General features: G+C 38.5%; 2 protein-coding genes, 1 long non-coding RNA gene and 1 other non-coding gene across 4 annotated transcripts in view; all 4 read left to right on the top strand.

Annotated features, from left to right (window-relative positions):
- Positions 1–826: 826 nt before the first annotated feature.
- On the top strand, positions 827–4,618 carry LOC139117015 (uncharacterized). Its single transcript, XR_011548435.1, has 2 exons — positions 827–1,815; positions 3,862–4,618. It is a non-coding gene; the product is annotated as an uncharacterized lncRNA (long non-coding RNA).
- Positions 4,619–5,729: 1,111 nt separating this feature from the next.
- Trnal-cag (transfer RNA leucine (anticodon CAG)) lies at positions 5,730–5,813 on the top strand. The gene has a single exon. It is a non-coding gene; the product is annotated as a tRNA-Leu (tRNA).
- Positions 5,814–7,856: 2,043 nt separating this feature from the next.
- On the top strand, positions 7,857–8,522 carry LOC139117628 (dynein light chain Tctex-type 5-B-like). Its single transcript, XM_070680869.1, has one exon. It carries the CDS (start codon positions 7,857–7,859, stop codon positions 8,520–8,522), a length of 666 nt encoding a protein of 221 aa, XP_070536970.1.
- A 4,702-nt stretch (positions 8,523–13,224) lies between these two features.
- The window catches only part of LOC139117014 (NAD(P)H-hydrate epimerase-like), a 116,129-nt gene continuing 107,295 nt past the window's right edge, over positions 13,225–22,058 (top strand). Inside the window, exon 1 of the mRNA XM_070679814.1 lies at positions 13,225–13,573. Coding sequence (XP_070535915.1) covers positions 13,290–13,573 — 284 coding nt within the window. The 5' untranslated portion in view covers positions 13,225–13,289. The remainder of the gene's footprint in view (positions 13,574–22,058) is intronic.

Genomic DNA, 22,058 nt, shown 5'->3' with positions numbered 1-22,058 from the left:
GAACAATTAGAAATAAAAGGAATAATGTAGATGGCATGTTGTGAAATGAATAACAACACATTGAAAGATTGCAAGTTAGGAGAAAAAGCTGTCTTCTTTTGATGAACAATGTGATAACAAATCAGATTTTCTTTTGAGTACATACAGTAGAATACCTATGTTAAATTTGATTTGCGGCTCAGATTTCTACGATATAGCAGTGGCAATTTATACAATTTTCCTCCTGTAGTTTCCCCCATTTTTCACTCGATACTCTTCAATAATTTGTGAAAACTGCATGAGAAGCTGGTGCAAATGTAAAATGCAATTTGTGCCATTGACAACACTCTCATGGTCCAGTATACTCTGAAACAGTTCATCTTCAGGTCCAATTGAGGTTGGTGTGTCACTGAAAACTGTCCATTTTCATTATGGACTATCTAATCTTTTCCGTCCGGTGGCTCCTCCCAGTCTCTTTGGGGACTTGAATAAAAACACGAAAAAGGTTGGTTGATTGGAAGAAATCTTTTCCGACCAAATTTTCAATTTTCAAGATGTTTTTAACATTCACTAAAGTGGAACAGTAACTTAAAGGGACAAAGTCGGCCATTTTTTCATGAATTTTGTTTTATCGCGAGATACTACTTTCACTGTTTGACATGTTGAAAGATACTGAATGAATGGGTGACCATGCATATATTTGACCCCGGTTTTAGGCAAATTAAATGAAACCGTCGCGAAAATGAAGTAATGGTCATGACCATTAATTCATTTTAGCGATGGTTTCATGTATGGTGTCTAAAACCGGGGTCGAATATATGCATGGTCACCCATTCATTCAGTATCTTTCAACATGTCAAACAATATAAGTATCTCGTATGGAACAAATTCATGAAAAATGGCTGACTTTGTCCCTTTAACGTTATAGTGCAGGTTTATCCGTGCTGAGATATTTAAATAATTTTGTCATATACATAGCAAGTCAGATAGTACAGATTGCTGAAAACTATTTTCGTGCCACAACTACTGTTAATATATATGCTACTGTAATCTTCTCAACTCATGGAGGGTATTCTTGTCATGTCAACTTTTTCATTTCATAATTCTATGAACAGCATTGTAAAGTTGGTATCTATTTGCATTGTCACAAGGTATGTTGTACAATGGAGAGAACGAAATCCGAAAGCCATGCAGGAGTTTCCTTTAATCCTCGAACACTTCCTTGACTATTGTTCACAAAATAGGTAATAACTACTCGATTTGCGAAACAGACCTCTATTCGCAAATACTGTTAAATTTTACAAATCATGTATTGTTTTCGTTGTAAATATTTGCTAAATTGCCATGGAGATAATTTTGACACTCTCATCAACATTGAAAATTGACCTTGTAAACTTCATAATGTGTCTGTAGGCCGAGCTTTAATAAAATATTAAGACTTATGGCAGCGGAAAATATGTGTTTAGCAACACTTAATCCTCTAACTGGCATTTGCTGTCCTTGTGTGTCACTATGTTAGTCTTTTTCGTTTTATGTAAGCTTTTGAAACCACCAAATAATAACATTAATTATAATAATAATACCGGAAATCATCATGGAAAAATTTCAACTCTGACTTTTGACTACAGCTTTCAAAGTGTCACTTGTGAGCAAATGCATTCTAAAAATTGTTACTGAAGTACAATTAGTTCACTGATGAGGTATTCGGTTGAGGGAAAATAAATAAATTCCTTTCAGGGATAAGTTTTCTATTTAGCGACAAAAGCCCTTTTGGTTGTTCATTCGGCTCAGGAGGTCAAACTAGGTTTTTCCTCAGCTTCCTAAAAGGCTGGTAAGGTAAAAAAATACCGTCAATGACGCTGTACCTTCTCTAATGTGTGGCCAGGTCAGGTAATTGGTTGTTGGCATGGAGTTTTGGTAAATAGTTGATGATGTAGGGGCATGAGGTGGGATATGGACCCAAAGAACCCAAAAGATGATTAAATATATCAATCAAAAAATTCTAAGCTACAGTATAAACTGCCTAAGATAGTTCAATGTGGAAAAAGTTAAATAATTCAGAAATAAGAATTAACAGTCCAAAATAGTAATGACGCACTTCCCTACTGACCTGAGTGCATGTGAAATACACAACTTGGCATCTATAAATTAAATGTACCGGTATACCAAGTGATCATTTTAAGTCACTTTTAACTGTTTTAAATGGATTTTCCAAAGAGTCCTGTGGAAATGATGAAAAACGCTTATCTGGTATGAAACCTCATGGCTGATAATTGTCATAGTATTGAAAAAAAATTGAAAGTGAAGAAATTACTGTTTATGATAGGCATATTTACCTTGAAATACATGACCGTGTAAAGAATATATGCTAAAAGTGTTTAAGAGTAAATTTCTTTTCAAAAATAATTTAATCTGTGACCAAAGGATTTTATTCTTTGAGTTTACAAATTCAAACATTGCAATTTGTTCAATCATCTTGTGCAGTGCAAAATTTATAAAATGACTGAAAAATAAAAAAAATTGGCAGAATTACAGTCTTTGTGATGTAAAATTATGGTTGACATCACGATAATTGTTAATCTGTTCGAAGTACTACTATACTATTAAAAAGAAAAGTTCATGCAGAAACGGTAACATATATTGTCAGCAATGTAGTGTTAATTTTGACTTTACATCAAAATATGCCTTTGCTGGATACCAAATATATAGGGCGAATATTAAAATCAGCCATGTTCAGCAAAATCCACACAACAGCATTGATCCTTTTCTAATTTGATTTGATTTGCTGATGTTATCCTTGTATGACAGTCAGTACAATATGGAACTTGAACACAACACAGTGAATAAGTATGCTGTAAATGAAATGGTGTGGCTGCATCCACATGCAGCAATAGGAGTGTCTTTGTCTCTCACCCCTCATTTCCAACCTCTCCCATCCCTGAACAAATAGTTTGGTCTTATATTTATAATGTTAATAATTTCTGTATTTGTTAAAATGTGCGCATCTCAAAAACTTTTGATCATAAACATTTTCATTTTTTATAGCTGACCAGTCAGTTAACCTGTTTATTTTGAATATTTGCGCATTTTTCCTAAGTTTTTGACATTTTCAGAATACCTTCTTATTCAATTTGTCATTTTCTAAAAGTTAAAATGCTCCTTTGTGTGGTCAAGCTTTCCACAAGCATCAAATGTGGTACTTCATATAGGAAGGTCTGCCTCTAGAGGGCGGTCATCATGAACAGTGTTTGTTAGTTACTATATTTCCTCCACATAAATTTCTGATTGTACTGTAAACATTGAACATGGCCGATGTCCGATTTTCCTGTCTAAAACTTTCACTCATTTTCGTTCATATGACTCTGAAACTCCAGGAAACGATTGGGAAGAAATAGTTATCTTGAAATATTGAGATACTCGCCGATATTTTGCAAAATTAAATGAGAAAAAATCCAAGGAAAATGCCGACTGGCTATATCTGCAGATTATGCAACAGGCCCATATCACGTGAGGCCATGAGGGGATATCCACGCAACTCAGTACCAAACACTAGCGCACACAGAGTGAGCAAACACAAAGTGAGTACCCCTAACGTCAGCTCAGTAGTCTGTAATAGATTGTAGTCAACTAAGAAACCTTGGAGAAAGGCTTAACACTGGCTATGCCGCTAAGTCCCATTTGATTTTTGTCACAGCTCAAAATCGTCTCCTACACCTCAACCTGAACCATGAACACCCCCACCAGTTTATGATATGACCCATCACGATGGCATGACGTCAACGGATCTTGACAGACGGAAGTATTGACAGACGGAAGTAATTGACACCAGCATACTGGTTTTCAACTCTAATACCTTCTCTGTCTATAAATAGACACGAGAAGGTAAAAAAAGGGTTCTTTTACAAAGTCTTGTAGATAATATGGGTAATGTCTACTTCGCGTGCGCAATGAACTATGCAAATTTTCCGACCTGTTCCGCTCCGCCATAGGATGGAGATAATGTCTGAGCTCGGAGGTGGGTTGCTTATGATGGTAAATAAGGAGCTACATAAGGCACAGTCACCCAGTGGTATATTTAAAAATAGGTGGGATACTTTAACTTCTGCCGCCGTTAAAATAAAGTTTTGCTCGTCGGAAAAATGTTTTACTCTTTCCCAAAATATGTTTACACTCACTAGAAAGAGTTTGCTATGCATTATAGGTAATTGCGCCCTCACATAAAATATTTCTCCTCTCAGAAATAAATTTCGCACTGAAGAAAAGTAAGTTTGACTTTTTCATCCTTCCTTTTTCGTTCTTTCTCATTTCACTTTTACCAAATTCTTAAACCACACTCATATGTAGAAAATATATCTTGAAAGAATTAGTTTTGTTGTCTTCAGAAAATAATTTCTCGCCATTGAGAAAAAAAGTTTTATTCACTGTATTTCAATTTGCTGCTCTGAGAAAATCTTTTTTCCAGAAATTAATTTTACTCTTGGAAAAATAAAACTTTTCTTTAAGAATTTAAGTTTTCTGCTCTAAAGACATAAGGTTATGTCATTTAAGTAACTCAGTTCGCGCTTAGCAAAAATCTTTAACTCTTGCTGTGAACAATTTTTACTTCTTTTCGAAATAAAAAACGCTTTTGAGAAACAAATATTTTGTTCAAAGTTAAAGTTATTTTTTAAAAGTTAAAGTGTTTTTGTTGAAAGTTTTTAAAAACAGTTTACCCCAAAAATAAAGTTTCCCCGTTCAGAAATAAAAGTTTGCTGTGGAGAAATCTTACAAATATTAAATATATTGCCAAGAAATATGAGTTTATGTTCAAAAGTAATAAATTGCCATGACGTGTAGGGGAGTTTGTTATCATGAAAAATTTTTACTTTTGTTTTACAAAATAAAAAATACTTTTGAGAAACATATTTTGTTTATAGTTAAAACTAAAAATACTTTCGAGAAATTAAAGTTAAGATAAAGTTAAGATAAAGTTGCCCGTACAAAATTAAAAGTTTGCGGTGGAGAAATAAAATCTCTTACAAATATTAAAGATATTGTCAAGAAAATTAGAGTTTATATTCAAAAGTAATAGAGTTCCGTGGCGTGTAGGGGCCACCGTAGATGAGGGATTTAAAGACGAAATATTTATATCTACTATTAATCAATGGATCAAGCAGACGCGACGATCGACCGATCAAGCAGACTACCAAGACCGTAAACGCCCGTGTCCAAAATCGTCAAGGAAGGTTGTGGATTCAGGGAACGGCCAAAGCAAAGAAGGAAGGTCGAAGCGAAGCACGCTTCAGCTGACGCTTCCGCCGTGGTATTAGTATGGCGAGAGTGCCCGGCTTTGGCGACACCGCCTCCCCTCTCGCCTCACTATGCATGGCGGGGTTGTGTGTTACCAGCGGCGCGGCGTTATACGGCCTCCGTGGGAACGCCGGTAACATACAGCCCTGCCTCATGCCATACAGAGCTACCTCCCGCCTAGCCCTGCGTACCGTGCTGTGGGGCCGTGTAACGCCCGGAACACAGAGCACGGTACGCGGGGCTCGTAGTGCTCGGCCTCTGTCATTATTATTCACTGAACACTCTTTTCCCCTGTGGTGCTGCGTGCATGAGGATAGTAACTTTATGTTATTGACCACGTTACACTCACTCATCATAAACCAGACTATGATAACCTTCCAATTCATCTTCTGGAAATGCGTAAAAATAATAAATATTATATCAATTCTTTATAACCTAGGCTTGTCCCGATCCTTAAGCAAGTCAGGATGGCCGAGCGGTCTAAGGCGCTGCGTTCAGGTCGCAGTCTACTCTTGTAGGCGTGGGTTCGAATCCCACTTCTGACAATAATTTTTTTCTATTTGCTGTTCTTGTTTGCCTCAGTAGTTTTGCAAGTGGCATTTCTTCTTTCTTAGTTTGAATATTTCATTTAGATACAACTGACAAGGCCCGCCAAATGCACCATTTTCTTCAACTCCGATATTGATAGGAGCGCAGAATGGCGTATGGACAACAGCAATAGCATGCATGAAGAATAAACACACACCACCACACTAGCCATAATTGACCCACTGGTGGCGCTGTACATAATGAACTTTTGACGTACTTTTGAAGCCAATCAGGCACACAGTTGTTGAATTTTAGCCAAGTTTTCAGCTTGTGGAATTTAAAGACGAAATATTTGCATCTAATGTCATTTGACTTGGTTGACTTCGGAAAAAAAAATGTGTCATATATTATAATATAATTTTGGACATATGGAAATTACAAACCTAAATGTACGCTACGCCTCAGCTTATATCATGTCGCGATCGCACCTTGTCGCCTTGCTGCATTTTGCACTCATTTCGTTATCATGATTATACAAATTTCTGCAGTCCCTCTGGTGCCCGTAAATTCGCTATAATAGCGGCGTAATCTCAAAGCTAGTGTTGGCACTCAGCTATCGGAAAATCCATAATGTACTATTAAAGATCGTTCCTAGTTTTACTCGCCTGTCATCATAAGGTATTAATATTGAACTTCGAGAAGGAATGACCAAGCAGAAAAGGGGACAATCAATAACGCAGAAATCGTGAAAATGGTTTGTGCTGTGATGCCGATTTTTTAATATAAATATTGGCATGAATGTCGGGTGAAAATGTTTTCAAATTATAAGTGCATACTGTCACGGTTGAAAACGCGTCAAATTTTAAATGGATTAACCGGAGACGGCTTGGCATAGTCATTGTGTGGTGGAAGGAATTCGGCGTGATCTTTTAGCCTTATCGTGCAACAGATTGGACTGATGGCATAACATCATGGCGCATTCCATCACAAAATGAAAATGAATTATGATAATCGTTATTGCAATTATTGTCGTACGTCGTGATACTTGTGCTGCGCGACTCAGATGGCGATCGTCGTCTGATCACAGCACCCGACAGCTTCATATCATATCTGTATATCCGGTAATAACATATCTATATATAATTGTACATGTAAGTTTCATTATTATACATATAATTCTGGCATTTACAAATAAAACGGAAAAGTCGCCCAGAGCAAAGACCCTAAAACATCTTTTCAGTGTCTACATTTCCTGAGGAGCAATATTGTCAGCGTTGTGGCTTACATGTATTTGGCTCCAAGCATTGGAGTACTTCCAGCTTGAGAGAGAGAGAGAGAGAGAGAGAGAGAGAGAGAGAGAGAGAGAGAGAGAGAGAGAGATTGTCGTTATTTACACGAGGAATTTCTTTCAAGATTAAAAGAAAACTTCTTATCCAGAAATAAAGCTGGAAGTCGTATAGAAAGACCTGTAACGTGAGAATCCCTCATCAAATAGTCTATTGTTAATCGCTGCCTTCATTAACAATAGACAAAAGATCTGTAACTGGTACCATTCTATATACTGAGTCGGTTTAGGTGTTTGAATTACAAAGAAAGGTAATACCCATGGTCTCTCATTGCCGTCGCATTCGGTATTGTTTTACGGGCGTCGTTGTCTTGGAAACCAGACGATCCGTCACGCACCGGGTAGAGGTTTTGTGGTCAGATGTGAAAGAGTTCAGATAAGTTTTCACGTCCTTTTTTTTCCTCGGCCGAAGAGGGATCACTTTCACGTGTACAATACCTGTTTAACTCTGCTATTTCAACACCAGTAAACTTCCGTCCAACAGCCGCGAACAGTGGATTCAAGAATTCTTTTTTGAGGAGAGTTACGCCATTTGCGCATTGCGAAAGAAAGAACGAACCCGCATATGTAGAAACAATCAGTGGATAAAACCCGGAATCAATAGCTGTAGTCTACGGTTTGGTGAACACGTGAATCGAGTTTTAGAACTTGACAAACATTTACACAAAGCCTAATTTACAGTCATTGCAAATACAAGAAGAAAGAAAGAAAGGAGATGTCTTCAACTGGAAAGAGCGTAGAAGACGGGAAGCTGGCGGTCGTGCCGGAGAGGCGACTACGGAAGTTCAGTCGTGTTGAGCCGCCAACCATTATAACTGGAGGCGAAGAAACCGATCGGAAATCGGTCGTTAGTGAACGTCGTCAGAGGAACACAAGTCGCAGTGACCAGCCGTCTCTTGCCGGTCTAAGCAACCAAGACAGACGACAGAGGCACAGCCTGACTCGTTATAATCCAGCGTCTTCCCTGGACGTCGATATGCACAGCGAGACATCCATGTATCTGCAAACCGGACAGCGAAGGATAGAGTGTGAACCGACTTATCGCATGGAACCCAAGAAGAAATTTCGCGCAGAGGAAGTGGAAGATGTGGCGTGTAGTGTCTTGAAAAGTTACTTAAAGGACACGGAATACGACGCTGATACTTCCAGGCGACTTTCCCAGCAACTAGCGGGAATGATCATGGACAGAGTGAAGTCTCTTGGATTCAAGAGGTACAAGTTTGTCACAGTCGTCAGCATCGGAAGTATCAGAGAGAGACCCGGTATGAACTTCGGGAGTCGTTGTCTCTGGGACCCACAGTGGGACACTTTTACAACTGTGCAGTATAAGAATGCATCGCTCTTTGCTATTGCAATGATATATGGAGTTTACTTTGAGTGATCAGTGAATCACAAAGCCCCCTTTTTGATTGGTGGAAATACGGGAAACAGTAAAAGTTCAAGTTTTTTCTTTACTTTAATTCGAGATCGTTTGATATGGCTTAGTTTTTCATGCAATTTTTTGTTATGTATACCGGTATGTTGTTAAGCAGTAGGCCCTGTTTCATTTTGTTTGCATGACAATGAAGCTTGCCCGATTATTTGGGACAAGCTCTACTTTTGAAAGTAAGCATATACAGGCAGTCATGACGTATTCTGTATACGTCATACGCACGCTCATTGGTTCACGTTTCAGTAATTCCACCTTTCATTCCTTTGTGACGGTGTATCGTTTTGCGATTTTCATTGTCCCCACACTGTACCGCTTTCTACAGTCGTGGTACTTGTCTAAGATTTAACTAACTTAAAAATGGTGTTGTTTACTCTATTGGTGTATCAAATGGAAATCCTTATACATTCTGCTTGTCGCCTTGCCAACTTTGTTGCTTGTCACAGATAGCATACTTAATGAAATCATCTTCCGCTGGAAACTGTGGACTCTGCTGTGTTCGCAATATGTTGAAATGATAATACTGATTATTTGACTTAGACAAATTGTGAAAACCGAAGTACATTTTCAGCTTGGCTAAGATGCAACATCATTTTGGAGCTGTCTGTCGTACATATAGAAAGTGATGTTTGAAAACAATAAAATGAATTAACTATACACATGCTGTGACGGTACCTCGATCACGTGACAAGGCAAGACTTGATGAAATAATTTTTCTGTTGTTTGTGAAATATTTTCGACAATTTTCGACATGCGTGTCATGTCTGAGAAGATATCTTTGATGTCAATCCGAACTTGAAGACGCAACTGGTCGTCGGTAACTAACTTCGAGTGTTCACACATTGATAGAATTTGCCTTTAGATATTCGGACTCTAAAATTGTTTCAACTCTTTTCTGGCCTACCACTTATGAGGGCTCATTTTGTTGTTCGTGGAGTAAATTAAGTTTTTTACGGTCCTGCTTTTGTAAAACTCAAAAATTGAAGTTTTTCACAAAGAGAGTTCACACATGGATGGCAACCATTTTGAATATTTAATACCGATAGGTACTGTTAGGTTTCTCCATAGTTTTCTAAGTCTACGGTTTCTCCAGTACCGAAATTTTCATTGAGGCCCATGATTTTTCTTTTCCATTCTTAAAAGAAAATCAATGGTTCAAAATTGCCTTCCGGGAAATTTTGAGCGAAAGTTTATTAAATCTCCCACTGTAGAGATGCGTACTATCTTAAAGGCTGAGCCAGTGCACGATCATGTTCATTGTAAACTAGGGGAAAATGTAAGTAAGGTATGGACCATTACATCTCTTGAGGGGTCGGCCAGGATGCCGACATGCATTTTGCTGGTTCAAAAAAAAATTGACAATTACTTTTTCTGATTTTGCACAGCATTCATACTACTTTTTTGTCAAAATTTACTCACTTACACAGCCGCCCTTCATGTGAGCAGCTCCCCGAAGATCAACATGGATGCAAAATTGTTTGAACCAATATTTTGACCACCCTTCAAAAGATCTATTGGTCGATCCCTAAAAGCATTTCATAACTGAGATTAATCAGCCCAATGTCTTGGAAGTCCTGTTTGTTGCAATCTGTAGCATACGGCAAACCTTGATATGGAATAAAATGACATTTTTTCGAACGTGTTGAACTAACTCCATTGAAATAGAAATCTTAATATTTTTACTGATTGTAACAACTCATTTCAATGTTCATTTTGATATCACAAACAGAACAGTTTTCTGAAATAAATAATTTGCTTTTGTGTTGAAGATGGTAATGGTATGATGTTGTCAATGTACACATTACTGAATACAGGTTTATGAGCCAATGTATTTCATGGGCGTTTTTACAAAGTGTACGGGTTATGCTATGCACATTCAGTGAGAAAATGAACTTCTTTTGTGTAACAATTTCAAGTGTGCAAGTCTGTACGATACCGCGAATATTCTGTCGGTTGCGATGTAACCTTACGAGACAATGTTGAAGGCGGATATAAACATCATTGACACATGTCGCAGAAATCGAAATTTTGAATAAATATCTTTGTATCTGGTCATGATCTGGAATACTGTTCTACTTTGATACAGTCTCTGTCATTCATCTCAGTCCTTTGATCACGGTCCCTCCACAAAGAGGGACCGTTCTTTGATTGACAAACATTAGTTTGCTCACATAGCTTGGTTTTCTTTAGGGGTATACGGTTATAGTTGCTCCTTAGAACGTTGATCTACAGTCAAGAGTGTGGTCCAGGAGTCTGTGGTTCATCATAGCGCTCCACGGTCTATTTGCAATAATTGTAGCCCTTGGTTGGTGGGGATTGGGCTTCTGTCGTGCGGCTCGCGCCTTGCCCCACCCTGGTTGGGGCAAGGCGCGAGCCGCACGACAGAAGCCCAATCCCCACCAACCAAGGGCTACAATTATTGCATCATAGCGCTCCACGGTCTATTTGTCAGTCACACAGTTCCTCCACGCGTGTGTCAGCGAAGTCCATATGTTTTGGCTCCTGTAGTGCATGCAGCTCTATTTGAATACGTGGCAAACACTCATCAGATGAAAACAATAAACAGATCAATTACAATTAATTAGCTATTGTTATTCATGTACCTGATTAACTGGACGCTGAATCTGACTAATTACGTTGTGTTTCACACATTTGTATTATCACTAGTGCCTGGATTGTGTCTGCATGTTTAGTGGACAGGGCTTTTAGTACGTGTTCCGTGACACCATGGTGACACACACGGAGCTGATGTTCCTAACGAAGCTCAGATCGTTTTGTCACAGAACAAATAAATGGTTAAGAAATTGGTAAACAGTTTTTGTTGGAAGTTGATTTGAGAGACTTGGCATTGCATTATCATATCATGTTTATTTTATGGACATTCTCTTTCAAAGTCAAGAATAAAATTCAAGGGTCACCGTGCAGGTGCGAATTTTGGTACCAGAGAAATAAATGGGACCTAAACCTTACCAATATTTAGAATTCAAAATGGCTGCTATTAGTATGCAAACTGAAACAAGACTGTGAAAACCTCATTTGTTCTGCCGACTTCACAGTTCATCAAACATGTAAAGTAGCATATTAGTAAAGTAGAGTGAAATTTTAAGAGTCCAAATGTACGTCACTTTGCAATTGTAAATTCATCGACTTGGGTAAAATCTACAGTTATGGAAGATACTCTCTGCATTGAAATAATTACTCAAAATATGAATATTGGCAAGGAACTGTTTGGTAGTCAGTAATTTCACAGACAAGAGTGAATTTTCTTTTACGAAACATCGTTTTATGAAAAGACCAAAAGTTAAAAGCCAGGTTGAAATACCTGTGATCTTTACAACTCCCTTGTTAGGTTTAGTGTTACGTTCACTTTCTAGCTTGTTTGAGTCTGTTAAATGGAATTAGAGAGTGGTTTAGATCTGAGTGCGCCCTATTCACCACTGTCAGTAAGCGTACAAGTTCAGACGATCTGGACACTAGAGGGCACTACACACATTAACCGCAGTTCAGCGCCAGGCATCATCCTTCAGGATTGGACACCACACTGTTCGCTATTCAAAAGTTTGAAAAAGAAATTACGAGTGTGCAATTCATGAAGTGGTTACAGGAAAATATTATATTGGAGCAAACATTTTAAATTAAATTTAAAACGACAAAACATATTGTGTTATTTTCACATCAGAAACATTCTACGCTTTAGAAGGTTGCAGAGTAAAAATTCGTCTCGGAGCTCAACGGCTAAATTGTTTCATATCGATCTAGTTCACATTTCATTTCTTAGGAAGAGACGCTTTTTCGGAGAGATACATACAACAGTGGCTTCTGCACGTTCCCTTAGAGTGGTTCGTACACAAGGCCTTGCTTTGCAGGGCAAAACATGCCAGTGCACCCAAGGTGAAGGATCTTGCCATGTTAATTCTAGCATCCATCAGAGTCAGTAGTGTATGTCTGGGTCCGACAAGTTGTTCATGGCCCGGGGGAAGTGGTTGTATTTTTTATTAATTTCTAGAGCTATGGACCTTGGTAAAGCTGTCACCGTCGACATTCGTAACTTGGCTAAAATTGCCAGAAACAATCCCTATCATATCATATCATCATCGACCAACCATACACTAAAAATATTGATACATGAAGATAGCAAACCTGAAATTCATTTATATGATCTGCTAGAGTGTTTCTACTTAGTGTTTTCCTATCAATTCCTTTCGTACATGATAAAAGTTTCATATTCAGTAGAAAATATAACTAGTCAAAATATGCCTCTATCAGTTTCTGTGGTTTCAAAAACTTCAATGTCAAAAAGTTCTGTGCGTTATGGCCCTTCCCGGACGGACCTAAACAAATAGGCCTATTCACTTGTTTGCCACGGATAGAGGATAATTACAAACGTACAGAATCTTGTACTGGGAGAAGGGGTTTACTGTCAATCCTATTTTCATGTGGCGGCGGGTGTTTTGGGTTTTTACGAAAAATTTACTCATACTCAGGGAAGTTTGTGAAATAGTGACTAATGAGGGCGGTACACACCAGTAGACGTTTTTATGGGAGTGAGAGGTTGTATGGCAAAAGTTTGCCAAAGTTCAGACCAACACATACACTACGCAAAGCCTTGTGGGCATGGGCTGTCCCCGAAATGATATGTTACGCGCATGCGCACAAGTTTCATCCCTGACACTTTTCATCACCCGCCTCGGCGAATCAGAGGCGACCTCAAACACCTGAATGTCACGGTATCGTACGGTTTGTCGAGTGGTCGGGGGTTTAACTGGATTTCATAGTACGGCTAGTTTTCCTAAACTTGCTGCGACATCTCTCAGCCACTCAAAGGTAGCACACAGTGCATTTACAGGAGCGAGCGAACCGATCGTTGCTCAAGTTGCAAGTTTGCAATATCGACGCAGTTATCCCAGAGTGAGCATGGCATCAAACGCGAACACCGCACCATCCAACAACTCCTGCACAGCACCAACCTTAAAACCAAGCATCAAGAAAGTGAAATACCTTGGGTAAGTGATGTATCCTTCTCCCCCCTAACGGTGATTGAAGTTCAGTCACACTTTTCGCTGTAAAGTGTGATTATCATAATCTCTTTTGACCTCATCTAGGTAGGTAGATGATCTACGGGTACGCAAGGGGGTCAAGGTGGTTCCACAGCCGGCAGCCCCGCCTACTAATGTTGTTGAGCTTGCAGTTATTTCAAGTTGCACCTTAAAAAGTACTTGCGAATTTGGAGATGAAATCATTGTCACTTTAAAGCCAACGGCGATGCAAACCAACGGTGTAGTTTGAATCAGGTTTCCCGCGCACATTTTCAGTTACAGCCACTCTACTGCAGCTTCCGTGTTCCGGGGAAGTTTAAATCTACGTACAGTACAGCTATTCGTCGTCTGCATTCACTGCACTGTGCATGCATTGTGTATCGCAATGCATGAAGACATCCAGGTCCACTGCCACTGGTACAGTATGTGCACTACCACACAGAGTTTTATGTGCTTTATGCCTCTATTGTGATCACAGGTACAGCTATATAGGGCGCAGCCAAAAACGACAACTCTGATATAAAATATTGTTGGAGCAAACATTCCATTAAAGTAAATCAAATGTTAAAAAATGATGCTGAGATGATACTACTACTACTACTACTACTACTACTACTACTACTACTACTACTACTACTACTACTACCACTACTACTACTACTACTACTACTACCACCACCACCACCACCACCACCACCACCACCAACACCAACAACAACAACAATAACAACAACAACAACAACAACAACAATACCAAAATTAATTTTTGGATGGTTTGATTATTATGATCATTATTCATTGTGATGATGATGATGATGATGGTGATTATTATTATTTGAAAGGATGGAGCACAACATATCTTCAGTCATCTGCATCTTGTATTTGCATATCCTTGCTCCGAGGGTTCACATCTTTTAAGATTCATTTTGAGGTTTTTCCCCTTTTATATTCCTTTTATTTTTCTCCCATTTTATGTATGACAATTAAAAATTGCAAGCCATTTTGACAGCATGCACAGTTCGCTTGTCCAGTAGCATCCGGGATCTGAATACAGGCAAGACCTCTGCTGTGGGGGTGGGGATGGGGGTTAGGGGGGTCAGTGTTTCCCTAATCTCCAGTGGAAAAAATTCTCAATTATGTGGAATGCCTTATAGTGGAACATGTTCATTTACTTAGCAGTATAGTGACGGTGTTCTCTCTTCAGTCCACTTATAGGAGGGCGGATAGCATCCGACTCATCTGAATGGTGCATCAATTATCCCTGTTCATCCTGGATCATTAAATTCCTTCTATTTTTCTAATCCATTAATAACAAAGTGACAAAAACAACATGTATAATAAATGGATCAATTTGAGAAATGAAAAATGACTTGCCTATCGTGGGAATGTTGTTCAAGAAATATAGAATGTGAAACATTGCATAATTTATTTTTCGTATCTGATACTCAATTTAGACTCAAAACATTTTTTGGCAGAACAATGCCAAAATTTATTCTAATTTGACTTCAAGTACTTTTGTTTTATTTTATACACACTGAAAATTCCTATGAAATCCACTGACTCAGTATCTTGAAAAATAAATCTGGTTTTGCACTGGTTCTGGTTAAAATCTAGACTTGGTTCAAGTCTGTGATTTGTGAATGTTTGAGTGGGGTAAACGCGATGATTTGTGTTCTGCTTTAATGTGAACGCTGAGTGGGGTGAACGCGATGAGTGGGGTGAATGGTATACAGGAGAGTTTCTCCCGGAATCACAGACTTGGCTTTCTTGCACGATCTGCATTGCTATAAATTATTCATGAGATGATGTTTGTATTTACTGATCTACTATTCATAAGATTACATCGTCTTATTTGGCATGTTGGAAGGAGTTACATTTGTACCTTTCGATCCCCAAGAAATGTGCATAAAACTCATATGGCGTTGTTGATAAAATGTCGAATGTGATTAGTCGCACCAAAGTCAGCACGACCTGTTCATCACCGAAAACGTAATTGAATCAGCCTTCCGCTACGCAAGTCATATCAAAATTTCTTGTCGCACATGTACACAGCTTTCAGTCTGCTCAGTCCCGGAGTATTTCGTTCAACTTCTAGGCTTGCTCCTTCATTTGAGCAATATGTGGAGGAGATTTCAATAAGTACAGTTTTAGCCTGTTCTCTTACGTGTCCCAAGCGATGAGTATCAGAACAATGTGGGCGACTTCGAACGTCAGTGATTTAACCGCTGCCAATTGGGAACACATATTTTCCCTGAATATAATTTTCGACAAGTTTTCTCTCGTAATCTCACATGATTTGCGATGGTCAACCGATCAGTTTTAAAACGCGGTCGATGTGCGAACTTTATGCCATATTTGCTAAGCGTGTAACGTCCTCGATGTCGAAGTGGATGCGTTCTCCTTATCGGCCAGAATAACCAGGGGAGGGCTGTCAATCATTTTGTATTTGCTTTACGTCACTGTGTACACAGTCCGTCTCGCCGCCGGTACTGTGCAAGAAGTCCAAGTCGGTGAATCCGGCGGAAACTAACTCACGACTGCGCAGACTCAAAGGTAACGCGTTCAATCGCTGGGAAAACCTGGCCTGGGCTGCCAAATTCCAAATAGGTTTGTATGAAAAAAGGAGAGACACATGAGAAACTACTGCAAATGATTTTATTTTTAGAAATTCACCGACTTGAACCAAGTCTAGTTAAAATCATTTTCAAGCCAGAGGTAGGTGACTTACATCACTCTGGTCATGAGAGGCAGATTGTTAGCTACCCAGTCTTTGAGGCTAGGGAATTGCATTATACTTCTGCTCTGAAGGAATAGGAAATATCTTCTTGTTATAGCGCGATGAGAAAAATGGAGGCCTGAGGGGAGGTGTGATTAATCGCTATGCAGAGGAATTAACAAGACGTTTCTGACTTTCCTGAGCTGTATTGCATTCGTGATTGTCATTTTGCCAGTGGGCTTGGCAAGTATGATGCAATGTCTGTGCATTCAGGGACTGTATCACTAATTCATGCATCAAGCAGACTGAGATATATGTACATACCATTGTTGTCAAGTCAGCAGTGTTTCAATAACTACCGTATGAGAAAGAAAGATGATTTTAATATACAGAAACGACTCTACGTTTGTTTCTTTTGCTGATTTCTGTTCTGGAGAGAGAAACATGTTGCAGGGTGCTGCATTCTCAACCCAGGGTCTACAGATAAGTGATTTTACAATTAATGTGCTCAGTGCTACCAAGGGACACATTATGTTATCAAATTTACAATCACAAAAACAACCCATTAGAGTTTTAAGGCTTCTCGCCATGTCTAATTGACAACGTGCACATAGGCGTTTGGACTGCTATCACGTAATTGAACACTCTTTTCATATTGCGGCATTGAAGAGATTTGTTTTGTGCAGAGGAAACATTTAACCCGTTGAGCGCCAAAGTCCATTTTTGTCGCCTTTATAAAATATAACCAAATCAATTTTTGTGCAGATTTTTCCAAAAATTTTGATCAAAAAATACAGCTAATGAAAAGTGATATTTATTTGGTCCAAAATTATAAAAAAATTACAGAGATAAAGACAAAAATTGGTAAAATGTTGTTCTAAAATTTTGGAGGGAAAAACTACAGCACTCAAAGGGTTAAAGCTAACCTTTTGTAGGTTAAAAAAGAAGAGAAAGTGGAAAGAACTGTTTACAGGGTAAACATCTTGACTTGTCATAGCTATGCATAGTATTGATATTCCTCTAATGACAATGGTGTGGCTCCATCTTTAATAATGTAGCATTGCCTAGGGTGTCTTTTTTAATAAGGATAGACCACTTAGGTGAAGCAGAAAGTGAATGGAGTTGTCATCACTGACTGTTACCATGGCAACAATAGGGATTAAAGACTGCAATAGAAATCCAATTGTTTCTATTGAATTAGGAACAGATAGTTCATTGATGTTGCTTAAAAACCAGATGTATTCTCTCCACCTTCCTGAAAGATTTTCAATATCATTGCGTATGTTTTTTTTTTTCCAACAGAAACATATTTCGCTAATTTCAGCCATACTGTCAACCATGCTTGAATACCTCGCTTTGTCAAAAGCAATTAACTTTTAATATGGTTGTATTTAAGTGCGAGGTCCACAGAATAGGCTTAAACAGTTTTTAAAGTATGGCATGATTGTGAAGATTTCATTTGGTGAAAAGCAATTAACATTTAATTCAGTTGTATCTAAGTAGGAAGTACTCTGAATTGACCAAAAGAGACAGCAAATGTGGTGTAATCATCATCATCAGCATCAGCAGGGTATGAAGACTTACAGAGAAATATAATTACACAATTATGCTTCAGATTGAAAAAACTTGACTCTCTGCTCTGACTTTGTTCACACTAATTATCCATTGTAGTTCAACAAACTCCGTACGGTCTTTGTGTTCTCTTTTTTATTTAAAACACCAAGCAATATTTTTTATCACTTTCATACTTCTTGACAAAATCAATTGAGGTGTTTTTAAACATTCAGCTGAAGGTCTAAAAGTATACTTTTTTCATCAGAGCTGTTGGAAAGCCATCATTTTCTGAAGTTCATTGTCACTGTCACCATCAAGGACACATTGACTGTGACAATACAGCACAATGAAGTGATCCTGGTTAGAGTAAAGCACTGACAGTGGGCCATTGTCTATGAGTAAAGGCACTGCTATGTACCCTGTGTGTAGCCTGTTTGACCTTTGACATCTCTGATTGGTTAATTTGAAAAGCGTGTCCAATTAGCATTGTCAATTACCTGCAGAAATTGATGTTCAAACATTCAGTTCATTCTGAGTGTAAACACTTGGAATATCATTCAAACTTTCAAAGTGGAAATATGATTTTCACCAATCTATATAAGTAGTCTTTGACAAATATGTGAAGTGTTTCATCCTGGATGGCACCAACAAGGGGGCTTTTCCCCCTTTACCAGAAAATTTAGGGGGATTTCACCAGTTCATGTGTTCTACTTGTATCTATAAGGTGTGACTGGCACCATTTAATGGGGGGGGGGGGGGGGCCTAGTCTCCCTTGACAAAAAATACCAGGGGTGCCAACATCAGTCAACAGAGGGGGAATCCCCCATTCTCCTGTCTGAATGAAACACTGTATAATGTTGCAAAATTACTTGTATGGCACTTTCTTATAGAGAAATTAACATGATATCAATAATGCATTTTGAAATTCTGAAGTGTATTATTTAATATGCCATGTGACCAACTGTGACTACCAGTAGTGGTTGAAAATTTGTTTGTATAAAACATCGTTTAGCGTAAGCATTTCTTCAAGAGCAGAGTCAATTGGACTGTATAGTGAAGTTTCCCTATTAATATTCCTGTCTGTGTCTTGAAAGAAAGATGTTAGGAACTTCAAACAATGTTTTGGAATTAGCACTTCTTTTGTCTTATCTTCATCCATCATCTCTTAAGTGGTCCTCTTTCTTCTCCTTACACTTACTTCATGAAGTAAGAAGACATGCAGGAATATCTCAAGGAGCATGGCCGCATGTTTTGCATACGTAGTGGAATCCCATAGATTATCACAGGGATTATGGTTGAGTCTCTCTGAGATCACATATCAGCATGAACCATGGCTGAAATGTTCCCAGCCAATGCCTGCAGTGTCAACATTTCATAACACAGGTAGGTATCTGTACCACTCCATCAGAGGACTCCTGCGAGTGTGAATGATGGAACTTTAGTGAATTGCAGCCGGGGTGTAGTTTGGTGAAACATGTGGCCAACATATCACCAATGTGTACCAACAGTATCATTCACCAACGTGAGTCATCAGTGTCAACATTTCACAACTTCCGTCGGCAGACTTTGAAAGATGATTGTTGGTTTCAATCATCTGGGACGTACAGTGCTCTGGTATCAGTTTTGCTATGTGGATAAATCACAATATTTTGTGAGAGTAAAAAACATACCCTGTGCACTATCAATTGGAATTTTACACTTTTAGCGTGCTCAACACCTCAGTAAAGGGTTGTAGATAACTAAGATGTGTACCAAAAAAAACTCTTTGCATTGTAGGAGAGGGTGTTTCACTGCACTTGATCGTAAACAAATTTCCGCTAAATATCACTTAATGCCACGCTTTTGGCAGGAAACCATAAGTACATGTATATTCGTGATTATATTTAATAACCCATCAAATTTTGTGTTATGATGTGTTTCATTCCCAGCCTGTCAGCGTTGTTTAAACTTCCAAAACCAAAACCTATTTCAGCAATTATTGTACTATTTTGAATTTTTACAGAGTAATAATGGTAAATTTTGTCATTATTCTGATAGTATGTTGTTACAATATTCAGGTAGGGTATGAATCTAATACACTGGATAACATGTACAGCCAAAAATTTTGCAATCTAAATATCAGTGGCTTCAAGACCAAGTCAGTCGTTATTGAAATATAATATGTACCACCTTAAAATCCACATGGACATACACATGCTTTGGAGATCATTACACTTATTAAGTTGCGTGGGTTTGGCTTCACCAGAAATTGTACTGTGATGAAATCGACTCTAATGAAATCAACCGCATGCAATAAGCATTTGCATCAATATAAGGACCCTAGTTTATGGTATATGCAATTCCAGGTAAACAGACATCAGCTGGGCTTCTCTGCAATTGATACCTTTTTTATGATGGATTGTGGCTGTTTTCGCCTTTTCACATTTCTTTGATCTTTTTATGAATTTTCGTATGTGGGTTTTCTAACAGCTTTGAGTCAAAAATGCTATTTTGCTTCAATTTTTTTTCTATCTTGATATGACGTTTGCCTCGCTTCACTGAAAGGAATTGTGTAGTTATTGACTGGTTGCCTGCGTAAGTGCAGCCATATTTCTGTTCCATTTCGCTATCAACACTTGCATTGTAAGCGAATAATAATAGCCATGTCAATTTCTGAAATTATCTTGTTCATTTCACGGCTCTGCCTACAGCAATATTCCTGCACAGAATCCATTGGTTGCATTGTGAACTGGGCCCTGTAAAGTATATTGATTGAAATGAGCACACACTACGGTAGTGTATGAAACGTACTATTTCTTGGTTAATTCAGATCTGTAAATATCATGTGCTTGATTGTGATCATTGAAATTATTGCAAAGCGTTTCTGTTTACTATATATCAAATCTTCTTCTATATCCTGCAATTCAGACACTGTTAATGCGTGTGCATGCATATGTTTTGAATGAAACAGTTTGCATAACTAGGCATATACTTTTAATCAATCAGTGAAAATTGCCTATGCAATTAAGTTCTCTTGTTACCGTATTCATAATTGTTTCAAAAGTGACACAATTTCGCAAGAAAAAACTAATTCACAGTTTGTCCATCAAGTAGACACATCACATCTGGTTTTTAAGCATAAGCCGGCACAAAATATGTGCTTCCTCTATTCTTCATAACATTCAGGGGCTGGTATAAATTTGCTTTGAAAAAGAAGAACATATCAGAAAGTCAATTATCTGTAATGAACTTTAAAGTGACATTGTGTATCACTTACATGCACTTGATGTGTTTCACATTATTATTATCCAGGAATGTCTTGATGTTTGAATGGTTCCTGGAGTTATAAAATGCAATTGGCTTAACATCTTTCAAACTGAGCACCTGAATATGGTTTTTGTCTTATAGTGGAACTCATATACGGGTAATCATACCAAGGCTCTAAGAGCATTCTAATTTCAATATAAATGGAATTTGTGATTTTTCCACAAATCAAATAGCATATTTGACATAGTGTTACTTCTGATGATTTTTTCACCATTTTTATTTTGCATGTCAGCTGCGATTGCTAGTGCCTCTCCCCAAAGCATGTTGAAACCCCCACTGTTTAAGCTTGTCAACACAGAGTCTGTATATGGGAAATTAGCCCTGCGTACAGGTCTGTGTGTTCCCAGCGTTATACGGCCTCCACCACAGTTCTGCAATGGTCCATAGAGATAACTGGCGAGATTCAAAATGGCGATCTCCATGGGTAAACAACTTGTCGAGAACGTTATGTTTCAGAAAACGAGCGGTTCTGGATGTTAGGAGAAGTTATTCGCATCTTTTCTGGGGTCGGTTAGGAGGTAAAGGTAGGCAGGGAAAGGATTTTGCCCCGATAGAGATAGAATTTCGGCCCAAAGACAGCGTTTCGTTGCGGTCCGGATCCCGACCGCAGATCGCCAGTTATCTCCATAGACCGTTGCAGGGCTGTGGTGGAGGCTGTATAACGCCGGGAGCACACAGACCTGTATGCAGGGCTAATGGGAAATGTACTGTTGTTGTTTTATTTAATCTCTAGTCAGGGTGAGGATTCACCTGTCAAACAATAACGGTGCAGTCTACAGATGATAAGGCCAAGTTAACAAGCTTAATATCCTTTGGGAGTAGAACAACAAACTCATGAAACTGTGGTTGCCATTAACCCTTTGAGTGCTGTAAATT

Source organism: Ptychodera flava, chromosome 18, assembly GCF_041260155.1.
Source record: "Ptychodera flava strain L36383 chromosome 18, AS_Pfla_20210202, whole genome shotgun sequence".
Taxonomy (NCBI): domain Eukaryota; kingdom Metazoa; phylum Hemichordata; class Enteropneusta; family Ptychoderidae; genus Ptychodera; species Ptychodera flava.
This window is presented reverse-complemented; position numbering and strand designations above follow the sequence as displayed.